Here is a 17,676-nt window from a genome sequence, read left to right on the forward strand (position 1 = left end):
ACTTTCGTCAAACACAAATAACAGACTACATAATAATAATAATAATAATATTGAATGTATTATGTATTATTTATTTTATAGGCTTCAAAATATTATTTTCGATAAGTAATGTACTTTAGCAGTATCTTTTATAATAACTCTTTTATAATATTTAATAAATAAAGTCTTGATAACTCGAATTTTTTGTGGCAAATCATGGTTCGAGTTATCGAAGTTCATTCAATTTCATTTTTCGTAGAGGGTGAGTTCCTTAAACTAATAAAAAAAAAGTTTCCAATTAATTAATACGTTTGATTAAAAAGTTTTCCCAGTTATGGATTTTTTTTGCATTATGTCTTTTGAATAGTTGACTCTTTTCACATGCGATGAAACTGATTCAGGACTATTACACTAACGACGGACGTAAAAGTTTTCGAATTAAAGTGATTGTGTAGGAAGTCTATTTTGATGTGTAATTTTCATTAAATTCAAGGCTGCCGTACGATTTTCATTTAGTTGTATTGGTTAATACATGCTTGGTTAATTATTGATCGATATTCGAGCCTACATGTGCTCCACCATTTTATGGTACATGATAATGCATGTTATATTGTATTTCCGATACCGATCATTATATGTAATAAAATAATTCGAAACTAAAACAAGACATTACACGCGCATGAAATTTATATCATAATAATGTAACGTAAAAAGTAAAACTACCGTGAACGAGGTAATTTAATATTCAAAGGACAAAGATAAAAGTAACATTTCATACAAAAAACAAGACTTAATTCAAATGTATCATAATGCATAAAACAATTTTTTATGAATCCCCACCGTCCAGATTTAATTTCATTAAGGGATGAAATATATTATATTTCAAAAACTATAACCCAGTTAAAGTAACGTAAGGTAATATTTTCAAACAACAATATTTCTTTGTTGAGACCTTGTTTTGTCTAAAACAGTCCATTATAATAAATTAATACATGTTATGTATAAGTTTTCTAATAAAAGAACGAATATATAATTAAAATGAACTTTTTGACGTTTCTTGTTATCAAAATATTATTTATTATCTTATTAGAATTCTGAGAACAAACCCTAAACTGAAAAATTAATCAACGTAAGGTTTTGCTAATACTTTCATGATATTAATACTTTAATTATTTTATTAATATTTGTGTCAGTTTACGTGTCTGTCACTAATCTTATTCGAGTTAAAGAGATAAGACACATGTCTGATCGTATTAAGTAATGCAACTGAACTGAGTTTTGGGGTTGAAGTTTTATTACATTAATCCAATAACTTTTGAATGTATTTAAACATGAAATGAATAAAGTCTTGATAACAACAGTAACTTTAAATTTAATTTGTTTCATTATAATGTAGATTTTGACGCTCCTTATTATCAGAGTGAAATTATTAGCATCCTGATCATAAAACTTCTTTATTAAAACCTGATTCTTAACAGTGTCTTATATTAAATTAGTTCATATTATGTTACTTTTTTCCAAATTTACATTGATTTGTGACTATCATAATTAGAGACAATATTTTATTAATTTTTTATAATATTAATGCAGTATTTATTAATAAACTAATTATTTTTTTGTATCTGTGTCAATTTAAATGAATGCCTTCAAACTAATCTAAAGTTTAAAATATTTCTTTAGTTAAAATGTGCTTCTTGAAGTTTCCTATTATCAGAAAAATAATTTATCTTATTAAAATTCTGAGAACAACTTTTCTATTCAGATCTGCTTTACCTTTAAGAGTATCTTAAATAAATTAGTCCATGTTATGTATAAGTTTTTTAATTTACAAAAATTGTATATAATATCACAGAGAAAAATTAATTAATGCAATATTTAGCTAATCCTTTTAGGATATTAATAGACTTTATTAAGATTTTAATTATTTCATTCGTATTTGTGTCAGTTTACGTGACTGTCACTAATCTTATTCAAATTAAATAGTTAACATACATGTCTAATTGTATTAAATAATGCAACTTAACTGAGTTTTGGGGTTGAAGTTTCATTGTATTATACTAATACGACGACGAAATATATAAAATCTTCATAATAACGATAACTTAACATTTATTTTATTTCATGAAAATGTGACTTTTGACGTTGCTTATTATTAGAATAATAAATTAAAGCATCCTGCGCACAAAACTTCTTCATTAAAATCTAATTTGCCCTTAACAGTGTCTTATAACAAATATATCCGTGTTATGAAGGTGTAGTCTAGTCCAAAACAAACTAAATATTCTAAATATATTTCTTATTACAACTTTTAGTTAAAGTTTTTCCCTAATTAAATTGTTTTCTATCATAATTAGGGATAATTTAAAGAATATTAATATTTTATTATTTTTTAAAAATATTTATGCAGATTGTATTAATACATTGATTATTTTATTCATATCTGTGTGGAGTTTATATGAACGTAACCAAACTAATCCCAAAGTAAAGAGATTTGTTTAATTAAAATGTGCTTTTTGTTTCCAGTTATCAGAATAATAGGTTGTTTTTATTTATTAAAATTGTGAGAAAAAAGTTTTTCTATTCACATCTCTTTTGCCCTTACAAAAATTAATCCATTTTTTAATCTAAAAAAGAAACAAAAAATTATGTGTAATTTTTATAACTGACAAAGTTAGTGAGAAATTAATAATTACAATATTTTACCAATGCTTTTATTATGATAATATACTTTACTAAGACTTCAATTATTTCATTCACATTTCTGACAGTTTACGTGACTTTCACTAATCTTATACGAATTAAAGAGATAACAAACATGTCTGATCCTATTAAACAGTGCAACTTAGCTGAGTTTTGGGGTTAAACCTGTATTACATTAACCAAACAACTTTTGAATGCATTTAAACATGAAACGAATAAATTTTTGATAATAACATCAACTTCACATGTACAGTTTATTATTTATTTCATCAAAGTGTACCTTTTAATGTTTTATTATTATAATTTAAATTATTGGTATACTGACTAGAAAGTTTCTTAATTAAAATCTAATTTGCTCTCAACTATGTGTTATAATAAATTGGTCCATGTTATGTACGAGTTCCAAAGAAAAAAAAACAAAAACCTAAATAAAACAAATAATTTTAACTGTCAGTTTGCTGATTTGCTTTGCGTGCAAAGAGAGAATTGGCAAATGTCAAAAGAAGAATAATATTTAACAAATTTGAGTAATCTAAATTAATTGTTTTTTTATTTTATTTTTTCAGAATAAAACATTTAATGTAAAAAATATTTCAAATTTGAAAAGAGTACATACTCTTTTCAATTGAAATGTTAATAATTAATCATTATTTTATATTTGAATTATATCTGCGCATTCGCCATTCATTTGTTTTTACGTGCTCATTTGTCGATTCCACGTATCCTTTACATTTTCATTTTATATTAAAAGTAACTATCCATGTGAAAAACCAGTGTAAACAGAAATCAATTAGCAAAATATATTTTACCTATATACACAGATAAATTCAACAATCAATACAAATTATACATACATTTACATATTGTGTAGTTAACTAAAATCGCAATTAAATTAATCAATTCAGGAAACTAAATTAAATAACGTGTTTTGGCTTGGATTTTTATTTTCCGTCCCATTTTCCTAAGGTCACGTTTCTGTATCAAAATATTAAAGTTCCGAGAGGTTTTCTTCGTTTTCATTATTAAATAAGAGTCATATGATCCCCCGCATTATACAACCACCCTTTTGTTACAATTCAAGCAGGGAACTTTAAGTAAACAAAGTTGGTATAATAAAAATTCAAGTTGCACGTATTTTATCTAAGTTGCGTTAAATCAGCTACTGCATTTTAAAAAGAGAATATTCGATTTTCAGTATCAAATATTGTAATACATTTAATGATATTAAGGGCTGATTTATATTAAAAACATGTGTTAGTTCATCTAATGGAGTTGGATATTTTCAAAGATTCAATAATCAGTACAAGTTATACACATATTTACATACTGTGGAGTTAACTAAAATCACAATTAAATTATTCCACTCAACCAACCAAATTAAATAGACTGCGTTGGTTGGGATTTTTGTATTTCTCTCATATTTTACTGTGGTCACGTTTGTATTAAAAAATGTCAAAGTTCAGAGGGGTTTTCTTCGTTTTCATTACTAAACAAGTCTCATGTGATCCCCCCATTATACAACCACATTTTTGTTACAATTAAAGCGGGAACTTTAAGTAAATAAAGTCGGTGGTTTGATGAAAATTCAAGTTAAAACAGCTAAATTATTTTATAATGGGAATACTCGATTTTGAGAATCAAATATTGTAATAAATTTAATGAAATTAAGGGCTCATTTGTATCAAAAACATGTGTTGGTTCATCTAATGGGGTTAATAAAGTTAATAATCTGCATCGATTGGAATTTTTGTATTTTTCTCTAAAATTTCCTGTGCCCATGTTTCTATTTAAAAATGTCTAAGTTGAGAGGGATTTTCTTTATTTTCATTATTAAATAAGTCTCATATGATTCTCCGCATTATACAACCACAGTTTTGTTACATCTGATGCGGAGAACTTTAAGTAAATAATGTCAGTAATTTAATAAAAATTTAAGCTACACTATTTTGTTTAAGTGTGACATTATATCTACTGTGGTATAAAGTTAACAAAATTGAAGGCTTATTTATATTTAAAAGTGGTATTGGTTCATCTAATGGAATAAATAAATATCGTTGATACAGTTGTAATAAAATTTGAAGAGTGTATAAACTTTTCAGTTTCATTATATGAATTCCCCATTATTTTATATTTGAGACTTAACTTCGCATTCGCCATTAATTTAATTTAATGTAATTTTATGTATGTTAATTTTTATTTTAACTCTATGTAAACAGAAATCAATTAGTAAAATATATTTTGCATATATACACAGATTCATTTAACAATCAATACAAATAATACATACATAATATTTACATATTATGGAATTAACTAATATCATTTAATTAAATTATTCACCTCAATCAACTAAATTAAATAATCTGTTTTCATTGGGATTTTTGTATTTTTCTCATATTTTCCTGAGAGCACGTCTCTATTTAAAAATGTCAAAGTTCAGAGGGGTTTTCTTCGTTTTCATTATTAAGTAAGACTCATATGATCCCCGCGTTATAAAACCACATTTTTGTTACAATTGAAGCGGGGAACTTAAAGTAAATAAGGTCGGTGGTTTAATAAAAATTCAAAAGTTGCACATATTTTGTGTCGAATCGGCTACATCATTTTAAAATAAATATACTCGACATTCCCGAATGAAATATTGTGGTAAAGTTAATAAAATTAAGGGCTGATTTATATCCAAAACATGTGATGGTTCATCTAATGGAGTTAATAAAGGACCGTACGGTCTTGCCGTTGCATATTTCCCAAAGACAATATCGAATATCGCTTTGAGATGTTAATGCCGGAGTCGTTTTATCGATTTGTCCCCCCAATCGACGACGTAAACTTTATTTTCAGGTTGTTGGAAAGTGGTTCAATTCGTTGGAATTAAATTCCGATATATTGGTGTGGGATCACAACTTGACAACATCCCCGACATCGGCCTGCTCCCTACCTTGCGAACGGGGCATGATAAAAAAGCAACAAGTAAGTATCCAACAGATTTATAAATCTTTGCTCCAACGAAACAAAAAGAAGGAAAAAAAACGACACACTTAAAACATATTTTCTCTTAATGCGGTGCATTAAGAAATTGTCGTTAAAGAAAACAGACGGAATTTCGTCGCCTTGAAATTTATTTTTGCTCTTAGTTGTTTCAGTTTTGATGCAGGAAACTCCACGGTCGCTCGCTTTTAGTTTGTGCAGCATTTTTAATTTACTTTACGTAAAACAGACCGCAATTTTAAGCTTAGCGATGGAAAAGAGAAACAAATAAATACCTAAGTGTCGTTTTGAGAATGGGGCATTTAATAATTAAAAACTGCCTTCGAGGTTATCTAATTTCCTTGTTTTTTATTAACTGACATTTACTCTTAACCGCAATTAAGTATATTGCGCTTTCTTCATGTATTTTTCACCATCGTTCAACGTCTTTTATTGACAATTACCGACATGAACTTCCTCGTTAGAAACACCCTCAGTCATTCAGTGTTTTAGTGTTTTTCAAATCGTTTTCAATATCTACACACCATCTAATTGATTTACTGGGTTTTTATTATCATGTTCACCTGGATCGTGGATCTTATCCATATATATTTATCGGCACTGAGTGTCTTTTAAAGTGGTCCATTACAGTCTTGCATTTACGTTTAACTACAATTAAGTACATTGTGCCGTTTCCATGTACTTTTTACTATCGCTTAACTTCATTATTGACAATTACTCTCTTCTAACTTTTCCTTACAAACATCCCCTTGATTTTAACCACCTTTTAATGTTCCTCAAGTCGTGAGAAACTGTCATTATTAATTATCTGGCGTTATACTGCCTTTTATTGTTCTGATTGTTCGGATACATTTAACTAAATTGTTTTTTTTTTCCTGCTTTTTTATTTAATCACTTAGTTCTGCTTGATTTATTGTTGTCAAAACTTCTTTATGATTTCTTCATGTGCACTTTAATTATGAATTAAGTTTTTACTTGATTGTTTGACATATAAAAGCAAAAATGCATTTTTATTGTTTATTTTATTTTAATATCCGGCACGTTTCAATGTTAATTACGTATACTATAAAAATAATCAAAATGTAGTAATAAAAGTAGTATTAGTTACACGTCAACTGTTAAAAACGTAATAATATACTTTGAACCACCTTTTAATTTGTTGAGAGTACATTTTACAAACTTATGACAACTTTTGTTTTAATCCGTAAATTTCATTATTAACTTTTAACATGAAAGTTATCCAACTTTGATTAATATGAATTATTCAATTACCAACTAGTAGTTCTATTTGAAAAAATCTCTGGTTTCCGTCTTAATAAGTTATCTAAGGCTCTAGAATTTCGAAATTATATAAATTGGACTAGTTACGTAAAAAAGTCATATTAGTAAAACTTATTTACTCGTCCGTAAAAGCTAAAAAAGAATTTTGATGATATGTTCTCTTTATGTCTAATTTTCATAATTCCAGTGCACTAATGATGACCTATTAAAGTCAGTGATTAATATAAATTAAAATAAGTGGCAGTGAAATGCTTTTTTATTTTAATTGCTAATAAGGACAATCAAATTAAAAAAACTATTTATTTTAAGCAAAAATACAATTAAACATAAAAAAATGTTTATACATTGAAATATACATTAAATTTCTTGATATTACTTTCAAAATAAACACATAAGACTGAAAAAATATGGTATAAACTTTTCTTTGGACAAACATAACAAATTAATGATATATAATTGAATTTATCAATAAAAATTATGTTCATTCTAATCATATATTTATATTTTTTCTCTTGATTTGTAAGTAATTCCACTTTTATTAATCTCTTCTCTTAATGTCTAATTTAATTATTTTTAAAATATTATGATTAAATCATGTAATATCAAAATAATTAGGAGAAACATGCTTTTCTTATTCTTATATTATTGTTAATAAGGATAATCAAAATTTAAAAGAATACTCTTTATTTTATTTTAAAAACCAACACATTTTTCTTAATAGGTCATCAGATGTCACAATTATTAAAAAATACAATTAATCGTAAACAGGACGTATTAAAGTTTAACTCAAGTTTAAAGAAATATAAATACTTTGAAATATACATTAAATTTATTGATATTATTTCCAAAATAAAGACTGAAAAAATATGGTATAAACTTGTCTTTGGACAGACATAAAAAATTAATAATTTATAATTAAATTTATCAATAAAAATTAACATTCATTATAATCGTTATTCAACTTTTATTAATCTATTCTCCTAATATCTAATTTAATTAATTTCAAAATTCTAAAACTCTTAAACTTTTAGGATCGAAACATGCAAGATATCAAAATAATTGACAGAAAAATGCTTTTCTTATACTTATATTACTGTTAATAAAGATAATCAAATTTTAAAATAATACTCTTTATTTTATTTAAAAAAAAAAACTACGTATTTCGTTCTTAATACGTCATATCATCAGATGTTTCACAATTATTCAAAAATACAATTAAACATAAACAGGACATATTAAAGTTTAACTATACACCTCAAAGCTAAAAAAAATATATAAAAATATATTAAAATATACATTAAATTTATTGAAAAATATGGTATAATATAATGGTATGGTATAAATATGTCTTTGAATACACATAATAAATTAATGACTTATATTAAATTTATCAATAAAATCATTCATTATAACCGTATATTTATTCTTTATCTCTTTATTTGTAAGTAATTAAACCTTTATTAATGTGTTTTCTTAATGTCTAATTTAATTAATTTTAAAATTTAAGTTATCTAAATAATTCTTAGAAAAATTCTTTTAATCTTATATTATTATTAATAAGGATAATCAAAATTTAAAGACTACTCTTTATTTTATTTTAAAAACATATATTTTCTTCTTAATAGGTCATCAAATGTTCTAGTTATATAAAAGTACAATTAATTTAACATAAGTAGAACATATTCAAGTTCGACTACATACTTCAAAGGTTGAAAAAAATATAATATGCAAATGGAAAGGTAAAGACTGATATAATTAATTAAGCACATATAACTAAATTCCTTTTTAAATCTTTGACTTGTAAGTAATCCTTTTATTAGTACGTTCTTTTTATATCTATATTTGATTAACTTTAAAATTCTAAAGCTCCTTTATAATGACTTATTAATATAGAAACATGAAGGATATTAAAATAAATTAAAATATATAACGAAACGAATTTCCTTATTATTAGAATATTGGATAATAAAATTAAGATACTCTATTTTTCTCGTATTTAAAGATTAATTTATTAATTAACAATTATGAAATTATATATATTAAATATAAATAAAATATGTTAAAAATTGACACGTCTAGAATTAATAAAAAAGAAAAACTAAAAAAAATAATTTCTGTTTATCAAATTTGTATAATTTCAAAATTCTGAAACTTTTGATCGAAACAACATTTTGTATTTTATTTTTTAATATTTATTGGGTTTTTCAATTGTATCCAACATTGTAATCACTCACAAAATAAATTTTCAGGTTGTTAATGTGTATTTTAGGGAGACACGTGCTGCTGGGTGTGCGACAAGTGCGAGGAATACGAGTACGTATACGACGAATTGACCTGCAAAGATTGCGGCTACGGTTACTGGCCCTACCCGGACAAACTATCCTGCTATCCCCTGGAACATCAGTACATCAGATGGGACTCCCCGTACGCCATAGTACCGGCCGCATTCGCCTGTCTCGGAATAATCGTCACGTTGCTGGTCATGGGTCTGTTCCTGAAGCACAACGACACCCCATTAGTGAGGGCGTCGGGCCGGGAACTGAGCTACATGCTACTGTGCGGCATCCTGATGTGCTATCTCAACACCTTCGCCCTCCTGGTCAAGCCCACGACGGTCACCTGCGTGGTACAAAGGTTCGGGGTCGGCGTCGGATTTTCCATAATATACGGCGCCCTCCTCACCAAAACCAACAGGATCTCGCGGATTTTCGACTCGGCTTCCAAATCGGCGCAACGGCCAAGCTATATTAGTCCCAAATCTCAAGTCATGATCACGTGCACCCTCATCGCCGTGCAAATTTTACTCACGCTGGTCTGGATGATTGTCGAGCCCCCGGGCACACGGTTCCATTATCCTAGCAGAGATCAAGTAAGTATATTATGATTATTCCATCATCTATGACTTATCTCGTTCGAACACACGCCAAATTACCTGCCGTAATTAAACGGCAACCCCCGCCAAGCCAAGTTAACGGTTTAGTTTGGCTGATGCAGGAGCAATCTTTCAAAGGAGCAGTCATGACGAAATTGATATTGTTATTAATAGAACTCACAAAGTGATTTCAGTTAGTTTCAGGGCTACACGTTCCATTGGGTGCACGGTGTACTGGTGCAATGCATTTATATAAATGTACGCCCTTTGTTATGTAAATTTAAGTGCCTCGCAAGGTGGTCCCGCGGAATGAAATAGACCCGGACCGGTCGCAAGGCAATAAACTAAAGACCCCCACGCAAATAAATAACAATGGAAATATTATTAAATCCAACTTATCAACACCTTCATATTCTTTATCCGCTTTCGCAAATCAGACCTTTGAATTTATTTGGAATTCTAAAACGAAAACAGCACATTGTTCTTCGTCCAAAGCTGCACGTTTTCTTTTATACATTCGAAAATGTTTCCGCAGTTCTCTATTAATAGTTTGTAACAAGAGGAAAAATCGTTAGTTTATATTTTATGCGAAGTCGGCGTGAACGGAAGAGGGAGAGGGAGGATTTTTGGGATCCTGGTAGTACAGGAAGGCAGCTTGAGTTTCTGAGAAAATTAATTAATTAAGTACAAATTTCACGCGACTTCTGACAGTGTTTACTTAAGGAAATCGTTGATTTCCTGCATGTTGTTTTTTTGGGACAGGCGGAAAATAATAAAGTCATTACTTTCTAATTTGGAAATCAACTCTAAAAATATCCTGTGGTCATTTGATATTGTCAAGTCTTTTATGTTGTGATCAGAATACTAATAGGAATAATAATTTGAATATTCTATTATTAGAGCTTTGATGTTAATAATTATTTTTAGAATAGAGTTAATTGATTGTCAATAGCTAATACGTTTCTCAATTTACGTAGGACATAAAATAGTAAATGTCATCATTTTTCGAAACTAACTACAATAATATACTGTAGTCATTATCTATTCTGAAGAGGTTTTTTTACATATATTGTGACCAACATATTAATAAGAATTACACAATGGTTAATATTTATAATTGTAAAGATTTGGTTTTATGTAAAATTTAATCAATCAAATAATAAATAACATAAAATAATTCTTTGAATTTAACAAATTGCTTATAGAGAAAAATAGTTCAATATTGTATTATAAAAGTTATATGTTAATAAGCTTTTCTGGAATTGAGTTAATGAATTGATTTTCACTAGTTAGTATGTTTGTAAGTACAAAACTTTTTCTTCAGGTTTACAACGATTCTAAATTTTAACTTTACATAAAATAGAAAATACACTAGTAAAAATTCTAATCAATATAAAATTTAGTTTTAAGTAACATTTAACTAATCAAATAATAAATAACATAAAATAATCCTTTGAATTTAACAAATTACCTATAAAAAAAACAGTTCAATCTCGTATCATTAAAGTTTTAATATAAATCGAGTTAATGAATTGATTTTTCATAGTTAATACATTTGGAAATACAAAGCTTTTTCTGTGGGTTTGAGATGATTTTAGACTAGTAAAAAATTATAATTTATATAAGATTTAGTTTTAAGTAATAACTAATCAAATATTAAATAACACAAAATAATCCTATAATATAATAAGTTCAATATTATATTATTAAAGTTTTAATGTTAACAAGCTTTTCTATAATTGAGTTGATTTTCTATAGTTAATACGTTTTTAAGTACAAAGCTTTTTCTTCAGCTTTAAAATGATCCTAAATTTTAACTTTATGTAGAATGGAAAATACACTACTAAAAATTATAAATGATATAAGATTTAGTTTTAATATTAATAAACTTTTCTAGACTTGAGTTAATGAATTGATTTTCTATAGTTAATACGTTTGTAAGTACAAAGCTTTTCCTTCAGGTGTGAGACAATTCTAAATTTTAACTTTATGTGGAATGGAAAATACACTAATAAAAAATTATAATTGATATAAAATTTAGTTTTAAGTAATATTTCAATCAAACTAATACAAAAATTAATTACTTATAATAATCCTTTGAATAAAGAATTATTATTAAAGCTGTTAATGTTGTTTTTTAGAGAGTAAACATTATAATCAATATAAGGTTTAGTTTTAAGTAATACCTAACTGTTCAAATAATAAATAACATAAAATAATCCTTTGAATTTAACAAAACTTTTCTAGAATTGAGTTTTCTTTCTTTTTCTTCAGCCTAAATAATTCTAAATTTTAACTGTATGTAGAATGGAAAATGCACTAGAAAAAATTATAATTGATTTAAGATTTAGTTTTAAGTAATATTTAACTATTCAAAAAATAAATAACAAAATATTTCTTTGAATTTAACAAACTGCCTCTTGAGAAAAATAAGTTCATTATTGTATTATTAAAGTTTTAATGGTAATAAGCTTTTCTGGAATTGACTTAAAATATACTATTAAAAAAATCTAATTGAATTTAATAAATTACCTATAGAGAAAAATAAATATCGCTTTTTCTGATTTGAAAATGAGATCGAAAACTATTTGAATAGAATATTAAACCTAGTAATAAGTAAAGTTAACCAATTAATATTGTCCTTTAATTTAAAAATATTGCTATAGATAAAAGTAACTAATCGAGAGCATGAGTAATTACAAGAAAGTTTCTTAGACCAAGTATAATTATCTATCAAGACCATGGCTTTGTAAATATGAAACCCCTTAAATCAGTTTGGCAACAATGTTATTAAAAGAGAAAAGTTACAGTAGCCTCTGCAGAATCCCTTCCTGAAAGCCAAGTCATTTTCAATTATTTCATCAGATTTTCTCCGAACTTGCTGCATTTTCTTATAGTTCGTCGTTTGTAGTTTACTTTGTTTAGAAATTCCCCGTAGTCCAGTCTTTTTGTAGTGCTTCCAAGTTCAAAATCGTTCATTATTTTTAACTTGTTTCTATGTGTTTTTGAGTTTCACTTACATTCATGTATTCAAACAAAGTACAGTAAAGTATTAAACAAAGGTGATTAAATAGTGATCGTTTTGTATACGAAAATCTAAGACAAATATGAGAAATCTCAGCTGCATCTTTTCTAAAATCAAGTTGTACGTTTTGTAATGTAAATTCTATACTCAAGAACATTAATCCAATCACACACAGTTGTAATAAAGTAATTTCAAGGTACCAAGGTTGTTAAAATCTAGAAAACTTTTGTGCATCAAAGAAAATCTGATTCATCCTCCTCCTAGTATAACCTTACTGAAGATGAGGATGGTAGAAGATAGTAGAATTTCGACTCAAATCCGGTCCGAACTGACAAATTGTTCTTGTTCTCTAAAATATGAAGACAATAGCTGAACAATTGAATCCAATTCATCTATCAAAAGTGTCTTTTTGTTTTACTGATTTTAAATCTTCCTGAAACAATAGATTATTACAATTACTGGACAATGGTAAATAATTAATTGATGGAAAGAAAACAAGAGGTCCAAGATTGGATCTTTGTGGTACCACAGAAAAAGCTAAATAGAATTTGAACTTAAATCCAATGAAGCTGACATATTGTTCTTGTTCACTAAGATATGAAGACAGAGGCTGAATAGTTGAATCCAATTCATCTAAAATGTTTATTCATTTTTTAATTTCGTAACATTTTCATTGAATATTTCCTGAATCTAATTAAAAATTTTAAAACATGGGAGTGCCATTTATCGCCCAATTAATTATTTTCCATAATAAATCTCGTCGCTGAGATTTATTGGCTGCATTTTAAAAAGAACAACGCGACGAAAATCGCGATGTAAGTAGTAGTCTGTTCGGTGGAAATTCAATGGGCATTTTAGAAATAAATAGTAATCGAGAGCGCTTTCGAACGTCTAACTTTAAGGAATTTCATATATTTTACCGAATATTCCTTTATATTAGAAAAGTTGAATGGGACGAATTGGTCTGACATGAAAGCATAAAATAAGATATTGATCTTTTTCTACTACAATCAAAGCAAACAAGATTTTTAAATTTTCAAATACATTCCCTCAGTCGGATTAACAAATACATTTATTTAATCGGCACATCATCCGCTGGGTGGGCGGTTCCGACGAAAAGTGTGCACACGGTGAATTTGTTCGAAAAAAGTTTAATTCACTTTGTTCATTAAAGTATAAAAAATAAACGGATGAATAAACCGCGAGTTTATTTATGTGAACAGCAAGATATATTAGGCGTAATTGTACGGGAACTGGCATATATGGATTTTTATCATTGTGTAAAACAATTAGGACGATAAACAAAGGGGTTTTAAATCTCGAAGATTAATTTATACAGCGTTATTGTCCGGACCTGTCTGCCGAGTTTATATGAGTTGAAGTTCAATTACAATTACTATAATGGAAATAATAAATTCTGGTTGACTGCCTACAATATTACTGCGTTGCGCTTTCATACGTCAAATTTCTCTTTTTAACATTTATTGAGTTATTTTTTTTATTATTTCTTTCACAATTATCTCCTCTCTTTGCCTTTTAATTATCTGTATATGTTTTTTCAACAGCGTTTGTTTTTTTCCTCTTTTATCCACATTCTTACATCCAAAGCTATTTAATAAGGAAAATATCATAAAGGTGTTGCTCAAATTAATTAATAATTTAAATTATTAGGAATTAAGACTTTTTCTTTTTGTTGGGATTTACGAATTATCTTGGATTTATTGTTTATTATTAAAACCAATTAATATATTAATATTAAATCATTTTGTCGAAAATTAACAACGAAAACAATATTTCAACTTCATTGGATTTAAGTCGATATTCTACTTGTCTTTCTCTGAGGTACCGCAAGGATCCAAATCTTGGGCACCTTCATTTTTTTCTATCATTTAATGATTTACCATTGTCCATTATTTGTAACAATCTATTGTTTCAAGAAGATTTTAAATCAGTAATACTTAAAAGACACCTTTGGTGGATGAACTGGATTCAACTATTCAGCCACTGTCTTTATATCTTAGTGAACGAGAACAACATGTCAGCTACATTGGATTTAAGTCGAAATTCTACCTGTCTTTCTCTGGGTTACCACAAGGATCCATTCTTGAGTCATTACTTTTCTTTCTATCAATTAATGAGTAACCATTGTCTATTAATTGTAATAATATATTGTTTCAAGGAGATTTAAAATCAGTAAAACCTAAAAGACATCTTTTGTAGATGAATTGGATTCAACTATTCAGCCACTGTCTTCATATCTTAGTGAACAAGAACTATTTGTCAGCTACATTAGATTTATGTACAAATTCTACTTGCCTTCATCTGGAGTACCACAAGAATCCAATCTTGAGCCTCCTTCTTTTCTTTCTATCAATTAATGATTTACCATTGTCCATTAATTGTAATAATTAATTGTTTCAAGAAAATTAAATAAATTAGAAGATAAGATTCTTCTAATTATAAGATAAGATTATCCTAATTTTTAAATTCATGAAAATATAGTTTTAAATTATTTCGTTATTTTATTATCATTCAAAATAATTATTACATTAATGAGAAAGGACACAACAATTTTGTACATATAATAAACAATTTTAAAATCTTAGAATAATTATACAAGTAAATTAAAATCAAATACTGGAAAAATAAAAAAGTACACATTTTTTTAAAGAATAAAACTAGACTGAGCAGTTGTTGCACAATAATTTCAATATTTGAAAATATTATTTTCTAGATTATCTATAAAATTTTAAATTCCAAACAGAATTACATAATATAATAAATTACATAAATGTCAAAATTGTCCCTAATTTAAATATGAAATGCAAATATTATAAAATATAAGGGATCCAAAAAACGTGACAAAGTTGAGTTTTCAGTAAGAGTGGTTTTTAGTTATACAAAAAATTTCCATATTTTTATACTGAACGTTTGTATTTACTTTGGAAATTAACATTACCATATTTTAAATCAATAAAATTAATTTTTTTCAATTGCACAACTCATAAAACAATCATTGATGTTATCCCCGAGACAACATAAAATTTTAAACATCACAATTGCTTCGGAAAAGACGATGCGGAGCTTAGCTTTAAATCATCGTTAAACGACAATTCAGCCAGACAAAATAAGCAGTTTATGTTTTCTTTTGCCAATCAATACGTCAAGAGCGTTTTGCAAAAGGCAAACAACTAGAATTTTAAATTAAACGAAACGCTCCTGAAATAATTGCAAAATGCAAAATTAAAATTTTGCGGCTGCGTGTGGTTTCTGTTAATCTATATTTGCTGTGTTCCAGGTAATTTTGAAGTGCAAAATCCAGGATATGTCCTTCCTATTCTCACAACTTTATAATATGATTTTAATTACAACGTGCACTGTTTATGCGGTGAAAACTAGGAAGATACCGGAGAACTTCAACGAGTCAAAATTCATCGGTTTTACAATGTACACTACTTGCATCATATGGCTCGCCTTTATACCAATATATTTCGGGACCGGCAATTCTTACGAGGTAATTCCAGTTTAATTAAATTTCCAACGCCACCCACCCACAATTTATATTTGTATTGTAAATTAAACAACTAATTGCGACCAATTTATTTATCTCGCACAGACCCAGATAACAACTTTGTGCGTGGCCACCAGCATGAGTGCTACCGTTGCCCTGGTATGCTTGTACTCACCGAAAGTCTACATAATTGTGCTACATCCGGACAAGAACGTACGCAAACTGACCATGAACAGCGCCGCCTACAAGAAATACAACTCCGGCCCGGCTTCGACTTATTCAGCTTCGACTCAGAAAGGTACCACCCAACTTACACTATGCTTCTTTTGAAGGGGATAATTTGTCACTGACAACAAGTATATTATTAAAATAAGTTTTGAACCAGTACTAAAACTAATGGCACCAAATTCCTTGAAAAATTATCAAAGGGACCGGAAAGTAAGACTATATTTTTACCCTCGTTACCTACAACCTTTTGCCATTCTAAGTTTTTTGAGTAAAATATCTCAAGATGCCATTTTGGACATCATCTAAGTTATCAAATCTTTTTCCACTAAAAAAATGTTATAGGGTTCTGAATAAATGGAAATCCGAGGGTGCAATTTCGGGTGAGTATGGTGGATGAGGCAGTACCTCCCATCTCAATTCATTACTTTTTTTCAGTGTTCATCTTATTTGACAGTTCTTCGATTGTTTGACATGGATTTGCTTCTACTTATGTCGTTGTGTAAAATAGTTGTTCTTCCTGATAAATAGGAAATCAAAATTACTGTATCTGACCTTGGAAAACCATCTTTGGCATTTACGAACGTCTAATGCACATGTGCATCCATGGATAAAGATCGCAAATGTTTTTAGTCGCAGGTGTTGAGGTACTACCCTTACGAAACTCAAAAAGCATGCAGTACCAGGTATGGTTTTCTGATATTTGGCTGACCCTTTCACTCCAAATTCAACAAAAATTAATGGTTTAAAATGACTTTGGTACGCCTTCAAAATACACACAGAAAAGACATTACTTTTCGGTCCCCCTAATAACATAAATTTAAAATACTAAATAAAGCTAATGTGGGAAATGATCTACTTCAAAAGACTCACAATGTAAATCTGGCATATCTTCTAACATTTGGGTTTCAGGTGCTGATGGTACCGAGACAATTGTCATGCAGAAGGTACCTCATGCTCCGAACACTCCATCCAGGGGCTCCTGCACTGGAGCCATAGCAGAACCCTCTGATAGTGTTGCACTGCTCTAAATATCTCTTTTCGTTCTTCCCCTAGCTTCTTGCCAACTCTGTGTAAGTACCTATTGTAACTATT

At 28.0% G+C, this 17,676-nt stretch overlaps 1 protein-coding gene across 1 annotated transcript in view; it reads left to right on the top strand.

The window, feature by feature from the left end:
• Window positions 1-17,676, top strand: part of LOC109609451 (metabotropic glutamate receptor-like) — a 170,970-nt gene that overhangs the window by 152,417 nt on the left and 877 nt on the right. Inside the window, exons 8-12 of the mRNA XM_049968623.1 lie at window positions 5,521-5,649; window positions 9,218-9,817; window positions 16,144-16,359; window positions 16,462-16,654; window positions 17,494-17,654. Coding sequence (XP_049824580.1) covers window positions 5,521-5,649; window positions 9,218-9,817; window positions 16,144-16,359; window positions 16,462-16,654; window positions 17,494-17,612 — 1,257 coding nt within the window. The 3' untranslated portion in view covers window positions 17,613-17,654. The remainder of the gene's footprint in view (window positions 1-5,520; window positions 5,650-9,217; window positions 9,818-16,143; window positions 16,360-16,461; window positions 16,655-17,493; window positions 17,655-17,676) is intronic.

Source organism: Aethina tumida, chromosome 1 (genome assembly GCF_024364675.1).
Source record: "Aethina tumida isolate Nest 87 chromosome 1, icAetTumi1.1, whole genome shotgun sequence".
Taxonomy (NCBI): domain Eukaryota; kingdom Metazoa; phylum Arthropoda; class Insecta; order Coleoptera; family Nitidulidae; genus Aethina; species Aethina tumida.